Below are 10,000 nucleotides of genomic sequence, written 5' to 3'. Positions count from 1 at the left end.
GACATTGTTTGGGTTGTCTTGATTATGACAAGTTGACATTAATCAAAGTGACATTACCAGAAGTTGTCTTGGTCATGGCTCCCTTGTCTTGGTTATGACAAGTTCCATTACATTTGTTTGGGATGTCTTTATAATGACAAATTGACATTAACCAGGATAGAATTACCGTTTATGACAAGTTCATGGCAGTGTCATATCATAGTTATGACAGTGTCATGTCACTCTTATGTAGACACCTTCAAATAAAGTGTTACCGTGGGATCCCAGATTATGTCCATGGTGTTGGAAGAGGTGCTGGCTAGTGAGTCAGCAGCTGGCGGTCATGTGCGGTGGCCGGGCGTCCAGTCATGATCACAGCAACACACTGTGTTTGTGTGTGATGTTTTTTCCACAGCACAGTGCAGTCAGTCACATTGTACCGCAATAACATGTATACTCGTTGTACCGGCTCGGTCACATGAACTCACGGTCACGGTTCCCACCTGTCGGTTCCCATGGTTACCAGGTATCTAGTGATGGAGCTAATGGATGCCAACCTGTGCCAGGTGATCCAGATGGAGCTGGACCACGAGAGGATGTCCTACCTGCTCTACCAGATGCTCTGTGGCATCAAGCACCTGCACGCCGCCGGCATCATCCACAGGGTACGCTGACCTGCGTCACACGGCCTTCATGTCACATACGTATCATGTCTATCTGTCACTATAGTCATAGTCTTTGGAAGCCAAATCGATTCACTTGTAACATCACAAATGGGAGTGTCCACTAAGATGTCTTCCATTATAGCGGGAGAGGGAGCGGGAGAGGGGGAGGGTGTGGGTGAGGGAGGGGGGGAGAGGGAGAGGGAGAGGGAGAGGGGGAGGGGGAAGGAGAAGGAGAGGGAGAGGGAGAGGGATAGGGAGAAGGAGAGGGAGAAGGGGAGGGAGAGGGGGAAAGTGTGGGTGAGGGAGGGGGGAGAGAGAGTGAGAGAGAGGGAGAGACTTGTTTGTGTTTAGAAGAAGATTGATCAGGTTTTGTAATGGCCTGTGACTGTATGACAAATCACCCCCACACATGGTGCTAAAATAAGACCCTTTCATCCCCTATCGGGACCTACCGTCGGGTATACAGGTTATTGGGGGCATAGAGTACGTTTGCAATTCAGGTTTCCCCTTTTCCCCAGGACCTGAAACCAAGCAATATCGTGGTAAAGTCCGACTGCACCCTGAAGATCTTGGACTTTGGCCTGGCCAGGACAGCAGGCACCAGCTTCATGATGACCCCCTATGTGGTGACCAGATACTACAGAGCGCCAGAGGTCATCCTGGGCATGGGCTACAAGGAGAACGGTGAGAGACACCAAATACTGTACGCACAGGCAACTAACCAATGGAAACAAGGCCTGCAGTTAATTCACGTCAGTCAAAATAACATTTTTACTATAAAAATGTTTGTACTCAAATGTTTTAATGTTAAGTATTTTACCCTATGTGCAGTAAGTATTCAATGGTATATAACATGTATAGTGAGCTTCTCCTTTTCTCTTTCTCTCATCATTTGCTAGCTACTATCTACTATCATTTATTTTTCCTCTTCATTTACTGACCTGAATGCCAGTCGAAGTTGTTGCTGGTGACTTTGTTTATTGACTAATTGTAAACGTGTGATAACAGCTTCATCGTGGACGGCTGGCTCCTTCTCTTGGTCTATCTAACACTAACATTTATCTGTTTTGTCTTTCCTCTCTCGTTGCCATTCACCTCCACCGTACATCCAGTCGACATATGGTCAGTGGGATGCATTATGGGAGAAATGGTGCGCCACAAAATACTCTTCCCCGGCAGGGACTGTATCCTTGTTATTTATTACCTTAACGCAGTGCATGTTTAGTACTAAAATATATGTGTGTCTAATATGCTCATATGTATTAGATTCAGTTGAAAGGCTCCTATTTCCCTAGCAGGCAATTCTAGACAATTCAAGCCGTTCTGAAATCGATCCATTTGTGACGTCACTAATTTAGAGTTCCAACCGACTGGAAGGAGTTGATTGTGGACTTGAAGGCTGGTGCTGAATGAATACTCCTACTTGTGATGTCAAAATGGATTCATTGGAAATGGCTTGTGATTGCTCATCAACATACCACTTGGTGGTAAAATATGGGGAATTTAACACAATTTTTTTTTACCTCCTGCAGTAATAAATGACTAGCCCCAGTTCAATAACTACTATAAACAACTGTTTATAGTCTCATTAAATGAATGACACACTTGTCGACACACATAAGTGGTTAAGTCTCCCCCCTGTAGAGTATGTGATTTATGTGGTACAAATTGTGAGTTTTTTGTGTTGCTAACTGCAACCTCTGATTACGCCTTTATTGTTGTTCGAATATAAATAGGTGTACCCTTTAACTGACTCTAAAACACAAGACCTAACTGCTAGTTTCTTGTGGCTCTCCATTTTGGTTCATTTCTATAACCTATATACACTCCTCTCTCCCCTTTCTATCTAGTACTGCGCTGTATAGCGACGTTAACTGCTAACCCAAACTAGCTAACGCTAACCTGCACCCACCACCATGTCTTCAGCTGATGCCTCGATATTGCTTCATTAACAAGCTTCAAACTGTTGCACTATTAACCTTGCAAATCAGCATCTGCCATTTTAATCCCCTATTCTCTCGGCACATATTGCATTACATTTGTATGAAAGTATGACTGGCATCTTGCACAGAGTGTAGTTCAACTGGGAAGGCTGCGCATATTACTTTCTATCCCCATGGTAACGTCTGTCAGTCGATAAAAACAGCTCATGGGACTGGGAGTTCGTGCACACATATGGTGAATATCGAATTATTTTGGATGACACGAACGGCTGACATTTTAAGCACACGAAAGTGGGAATGCCCGGAAAATGTCAAAAGATGTTCTCGTGACTTTTAGAGTTTTGATACAGATGATGAGGTAATGAGGACAAAATATGAGATCCCTGCCAAGCCAATTTGTACATGGACGTTGCAGAGGACCTCTATGTGTGTATGAGTGTGTGTTGACTATAATTGCCGTACTTGCCTTGGGGGCATCTATGAGTTTAAATTGTACGTGTGCCTCCATGTATTCATATGTGTGTCTGTGTGTGTGTCTGCGTGTGTGTGTGTGTGTGTGTGTGTGTGTGTCTATGTGCGTGTGTGTGTGTGTGTGTTCAGTGGACATGTGGTCAGTGGGCTGTATCTTTGGAGAGGTGGTAAGAGGCACTGTTCTTTTCCCTGGGTCTGACCGTATCCTTCTACCCTGCTACTGCTAGCATAGAGCTACACACACAGCCTATGGGCCGCAATATATTTTTTCCGTAGGATAAGTCTAGGATCCTCGCCAATGATTGGTTAGAATGGCTCTCCTCCGATTGGTTATGGTTAGGGTTAGGGTTTGGCTAAGGGTTAACCCTAACCCTAACCCTTAACCCTTAACCTAACCCTAACCATAAACCCCCGCAAACAGCTAGGACCAATCGAAACACGATCTAAAGGAGAGCCCTTCTAACCAATCAGAGGCGAGATCCCAGACTTATTCTACGGAAAAAAATGTATTGCCTATGGGGCCTGTACATCAGAATGCATCATGGGACTTTTTGTTGGCAATTTTTGAGAGCCCTCAAGGGAGTTGTGAAATCCTAAATCATCATAATGTAACATGACCTAGACTAATGACAACTTGTTTTTGCCACGTCTCCCATGGGAAATGCTGTGGCACTTTTAAACACAACAATGACAACAATAATTTAAAAAGGACCAAACTCCAACACAACAACTCTCCATTCCAATGCTCCTATGCTTCCAAAAGGGAGGTTTTCATTGCTACGTGACGTTGCAATGTATACAAGCCCTATAGCATAGCATTATGTACATTAAACTGCCACTAATAGTCACATTGATTATGCCCAACATGTCTAAAAAGTTTAAAATCAAAACATTGTAACATTGGTCATGGTAAAAGACGCATTGTTTTAGATTGAGCCCCTCCCAGTTAGAAGGTGGGAGATGATTTTACGAATAAAACAAACTAATGCTGCATCCAAGACTCTGACATCGGATAAACAAGCTCAGACTTGTTAAAAAATAGGTATAGAATTCAGAGTGAGAGGTCACAAATGTGGGTATAAAAATCTTCTGTATTCAGCAATGAGCCGCAATATGCCTCACTTCTCCCCTTCTGGCATCCATGTTTCTGCCCCAGGTAACTCACATAAGTGGGAACCCAATGATGATGTCGGCAGTCAGGGTCTCAGGAGTCATGGTTCTGCCCACTCACGTTCTTCACACTCTGACTGGCTGCGCAACTGCTTGACGCAAACTAGCTTAGCTCGGCTCGCTGTGTGGTGTGAGTGTGAGGGGCTTTGGGTGTGTCAATAGTGAGTAATTCTTGTAGGCAAAGAGAGAGGAACGGCCTGGCCAGAATTTTTATTTGTAGAATTGATCTGTTATTAGATAGTGTTTTAATGATCCCATTAGTGAAACCCACTGTAGATCAGAATTGACTACAGGTACATCCAGGGTTTTTTGAAGCTACATGCTAGCTTAAATGTAACCCAATGCGACTTTAAGTAATGCATTCAGGAAATGGGGGCTTGCCTAAAATGTGTACATTTTCCCACAAAGCTATGAGAGGAAAAAAAAACAACCTCTAAAGTCTACATGAATGTTTCGTAGCAACTCGCCAATCCACCACTGATGACAATTTTAGCATATATATATAAAGAGAAAGTGTTTCTATGGAGACAGTGTGAATGGTGGACGCATAATGTGGACACAATGAGAGAGAGAGAGAGAGAGAGAGAGAGAGAGAGAGAAAGAGAGAGAGAGGTGGACGTGTGGCATTCCAACGGGGTGATGTAATCGGGCTTCTGTTGTGGTGCTGGCAGGCTGCGGACTTCTTTGGCACCCAGCGGTGAGAACAGAGGAAGTGGTAGGAAAGACACGATTGGTCCCTAGTGGGAAGAGAGCGAGAGACAGAGAGACGGAGAGACGGAGAGAGAGAGAGAGGGCCAGAGAGTGAGATAGAGAACAAGCGAGAGAGAGACAGAGAGAGAGAGAGAGAGAGACAGGGAGAGAGAGAGAGCGAGGGAGAGACATAGAGAGAGCGTGAGGGAGAGACTGCAAGAGAGCGAGCAGGAGCGAGAGAGAGAGAGAGAGAGAGAGAGAGAGAGAGAGAGAGAGAGAGAGAGAGAGAGAGAGAGAGAGAGAGAGAGAGAGAGAGAGAGAGAGAGAGAGAGAGAGAGAGACAGGGAGCGAGGAAGAGAGACAGGGAGAGAGCAAGAAACTTGTTTGTGTTTAGAAGAAGACGAAGACTTTCCTTTAAACAATCAGTGTGAATATAAAGGTTGGTATTTGAATTGTCATTCCAGTCCTGGATAGTATTTCTTAGTCTTTGAAAGGGTGCCCTTTATATGTATTGAAATTGAGGAATTTACCCATTTAAATATCACACTGGACAAGTAGATCCTGACCATATTGTAGATGATACAAACATAAACAAATAAACAAAGGTTTGGCAGTGAATATAAATGTCCTCCCAATACAAATCCCGCCGTAAAAGGCAACATATTATAATATATTATAATATGTATATATATAATATTATATTATTTTTTAGACTATACATGACATACGTGACATGTCTTCTGGGGGCCAGGCTAGACACTATGTGCTGTGTTTTGATCATCATCACAAAACAAGGCATTGTTAATAAGGACAATTATAACCAAAACCTCCACTTTCCCAGGTAATGGAAGTTTTATCACTGCTCCCCTGTGATACTGTCCCTGTGGTATTCACTAATTTCCAACAGGAAGTGCTGGGAATTCTGCTTCCTGTTATTAATTTGAATCTTGTAATCCGACTATTGCAGTTATATTAGTCATGAATCATTGCTGGTCGTTTGTCTCACGATGGACTTGTTCATACTAAAGTCTATTGACCAAGAGATGTGTTCCTCAGACAAACTCAACCATTGTTTTCCTCGTTTACCAATCCACTCATTGGACCTACCGGGATTATCCCATTTAAAAACATCTCACTGTTGACGAGCCATTTAATTGACTGTTACCACGGGCGGTTAAACGATGGGGCGGTTTAAACGACGGTGACCGTAGACCGTTTTAACCGCTGGTGTCGCACGGAGCCAAAAAGTTTCCCTTGACCCGCCACCACCTGATCAGACATCGACCAATGGAACAAGGTCATCGAGCAGCTGGGCACGCCGCACGCAGAGTTCATGAAGAAGCTGCAGCCCACGGTGCGCAACTACGTGGAGAACCGGCCAAAGTACGCCGGCCTCACCTTCCCCAAACTCTTCCCAGACTGCCTCTTCCCGGCAGACTCCGAGCACAACAAGCTCAAGGGTAAGGCCCTGTGGGATAGGGGTCGGTGGCCAGACGGAGAGTTTGTTGAATAATTCAATACATCGAATGGCCTTTGTTGTATGTGTGGAAGATGTATATTTGTGTAGTACACTTTGTGCTGAGAAGGTGAACGAAAGCTGAACGTGATCTTGGACACGGTTATTGATATTGATGATTTTAAATGTGTTTGGATCAGATTAAGCATTTCAGTTCTATGTTATAGTCGATGTAATATGAAGTCACGGTGTAATGTGATATTTTGTAAAGCTGTTTCCGTTTGTCTGTTCTCTCTCTCCATCTTTTTTATCCCCTGTCTGTCTGTCTCTCATTCCTGTGTACTTGCTCAACTGTGTGCTTGTGTGTGTGTGTGTGTCTGTGTGTGTGTGGGTGTGTGTGTGTGTGTGTGTGTGTGTGTGTGTGTGTGTGTGTTTCTGTGTGTGTGTGTGTGTGTGTGTGTGTGTGTTTGGCCCCGCAGCCAGCCAGGCCAGAGACCTGCTGTCCAAGATGCTGATCATAGACCCCTCTAAGAGGATATCAGTGGACGAGGCCCTGCAGCACCCCTATATCAACGTGTGGTATGATCCAGCCGAGGTGGAGGCGGTGAGTAGGAGGAGGGAATCAAACTCGCACTCTAATAGAATTGACCAGGTCTTCACTGTTGGGAGAATACAACAACAACATCAGTTGTTTTTCATCGCTATGCTGACAACTGAGAGTTTGACAATTCTTTTTTGGACGTTTATTACATACTGTGTGTCATCATTATGATGGTTGGCCAGCATTTGTGATCATTACTTTTTTCTTTTATGTATAGTTTGGTTCGCATCTCATTCTTTGGGGGTCATCCCTCCATGTGGTCATATGGTTATATCCCACAGGTTTCCCGAACTAAAAAGCCTCACATAAGCTCGTAATGTCACAGGGTTGAGATGAATACCCTACGACTAACAAACTCCCAGCAGAAACACGGCTCCACTAGCCATGACCACACCATCCATCTAAGAGAAAGGGAGTCCGTTCGTAGGATGCGATAAATAAAAAAAACACATACAGGGTTTCCATTTTCATTCAGTGAAGCCTTCATCTGTCACCTGAGCTTAGCATAAGGACGATGTTGTCGTACACACACATAACACACTCTCACACTCATGGCTGCTTGCGATTGCGAGGCTAAAATACACAATGAATACGTTGTAGGTTCGAATAAAACAAGAACCCTGATTATTGACTGTTGTTCTCATGGTTGAGCACGTCTGCTCATCCTTTATTATGAATACGTGTGTTTGAAGAGCTCTGGGGGCGGTTCTCAAATGGAACATGACTCACCTAGCTGCTGATCCTGAGAATATCAACTGCTTTGCACTACTGCTACTGATGCTGATGGTGTGTGTGTGTGTGTGTGTGTGTGTGTGTGTGTGTGTGTGTGTGTGTGTGTGTGTGTGTGATCGATGGCAATCCTCTTTTAAACAAACATTCTGCTGTTCCCCCCCTCCTTCTCTAATGTCATTTCATGCTGATGAAGGCCCGAGATCTCGTCCAAATATCAATGGTAAATAACAGCCTTCCTACATCCGAGAAATGCCCCACTATCCGGACTAAGGAAAGGGGCCTGATGCAAAGAACTAAAACATATTAAACCATGCATATTTTAGAGTAAACAAAAGAACAAAAATGGGTAATGTGATCTGAATCTTGTTTTCTTCATATCAAGTTACGAAGTTAAGCAAATATTATGTTAAGATCAATGGTCAATTAATAATGCTTTGTTACTGGGAATTGAAAGTTATTTGTATGTGCATGTGTTTGGTCTGAATATGGGTGTTCCACGCTGCATGTGAATGGAGAGCTTCCCGATGGAAATGAATTGCATATTAAGACGTATTCTTGTGGATTGTGAACCTTGTTCAATGGAGAAAAAAAAAAAAGTGTGCATAATACCAATCCTGAGATATAATACTGCACGCCCACCACTGAAAGACATTGTTCAGAAAGGGAATCGCTAATGTAAACGCATTAACACAGTGCTCTGACCCGCTGTGAATGTTGACGTTGATGAGTATATTCTCTTCACAGCGATGAGTCACTGAGGGACGCTAATACACATAGATATCACACACTTTCAGCCGTCGCCTATTGGACTTCATTACAGCCAAGTGGTCACGCGTTTAACATCTAAGTACTCGTCCTTGATCGAGACTTAAGTTACTACTGACCTTAAGTAGCTACACACGATTCAAATTCGTCTTTTAGTCACACATTAAAAAAACTACAACATTACAAACTGTATAAAATGAGGGACAGTTTTTTGTCTCTGTGTATCAGATTTTCCCCCATAGATAATAAAGTATTGATAGCATTGAGTCATTGTCTTACCTCCTTCATCCTACTGCTTCAAGTCCTTCTTCAGCTAAATCTTATCAATGATAGCCTTGCTTCTCTCTTCCTTTCCACGTTATCTTGTTTCTTTGGCAACCCTAAGGAAAACAACACAGAAACACACAGAAGCAATTTTCTTATCAGTCATGTGAAATATAATATCAAGTTCCTTGTCACAATACTTAGATGTGATGCTTACTTGAACTGTGCATGGGCATGTTCTATTGATATGTCTTGTGTATTTTGAACTGACTCTAAACCTGGAGAGCATGCATTGTGAATATACCATGCGACTGGTACATATGTTAAATGGTGACTTAATGTGTGTATTGTAGTGTTCATGTTCGTATCATTTCTCAATGACAGTTCCTAAAAGTTATGTTGTCAATTTTTAACTATTTTGGACCAACATTAAAATCCTAAAATAATTTTCCTGCAGCTATAAATGTGCGATTGTTTTGTTCATTTATGGTTGGATGTGGGTTTGGTCTGATAAGTGTGTCCTCTGCTGTTACAGCCTCCACCCGCAATCTATGACAAACAGCTGGATGAGAGAGAACACTCCATTGATGAATGGAAAGGTAACGACCACGTTGCACCTGCCCATTGGTCATGAATAGTTTGTTATTTTCAACCATGACTACCTTTAAATACAAATCCTTTGTTTACCTTCCTGCTGTTGGCATTTTCTTGACATTTCAGCTGATGATCAATATCTAAAAGTAGACTCTTCAGGATCAATTAACTACTCATAGTGATCATCTATTTTACTAAAAGATTTCTGCATATTTTTCATTTTAAATGTAATTATTGAAATATGACTTCTGTACTTCTGCTGTGACACAATTCCCCTCTGGGATAAATAAATCTGATATTTGTACATCTTTTTTTACTTTTCAAAAACATGATCAAACTGATCAAAAATAGATCCTGATGTTCAAAAATAGATCCTGATGATCAAATCTCCCTCCCTCTGATTCACTCACACACATCAGCTTGGATTGAATAAAAACTCATGCGCTGGTCTTCTAAACATACAATAACAGCCTTCTGATCTGCCGTTTCCCAGAGCTGATCTACAAAGAGGTGATGAACTTTGAGGAGAGAACGAAGAATGGCGTAGTGAAGGGACAGCCTTCACCCTCAGGTACTCTCAGTGCATGAGCCCTATCTGCTCTGTAAGTGAACCGACTTTCAAACCTTCATGGGCTTTCTTGTTGTTTGTACACAGACACACATAACTAAT

General features: G+C 42.8%; 1 protein-coding gene across 5 annotated transcripts in view; it reads left to right on the top strand.

Annotated features, from left to right (window-relative positions):
* The window catches only part of mapk10 (mitogen-activated protein kinase 10), a gene marked incomplete at both ends in the record, with an annotated part of 19,588 nt that overhangs the window by 7,386 nt on the left and 2,202 nt on the right, over positions 1-10,000 (top strand). For 2 of the 5 annotated variants that reach the window (XM_084482921.1, XM_084482923.1), the window contains 7 exons: positions 506-644; positions 1,163-1,328; positions 1,757-1,828; positions 6,196-6,378; positions 6,854-6,978; positions 9,272-9,335; positions 9,824-9,901. In XM_084482921.1, the coding sequence (XP_084339047.1) occupies positions 506-644; positions 1,163-1,328; positions 1,757-1,828; positions 6,196-6,378; positions 6,854-6,978; positions 9,272-9,335; positions 9,824-9,901 (827 nt within the window). Of the gene's footprint in view, positions 1-505; positions 645-1,162; positions 1,329-1,756; positions 1,829-6,195; positions 6,379-6,853; positions 6,983-7,900; positions 7,928-9,251; positions 9,336-9,823; positions 9,911-10,000 lie in introns of all 5 variants that reach the window. The other 3 variants (XM_084482924.1, XM_084482920.1, XM_084482922.1) reach the window with 3 other exon arrangements.

Source organism: Micromesistius poutassou, assembly GCF_964030765.1.
Source record: "Micromesistius poutassou genome assembly, chromosome: 18".
Lineage (NCBI taxonomy): Eukaryota > Metazoa > Chordata > Actinopteri > Gadiformes > Gadidae > Micromesistius > Micromesistius poutassou.
The sequence above is the reverse complement of the archived record's forward strand: the minus strand, read 5'-3'. Positions and strand labels throughout refer to the sequence as shown.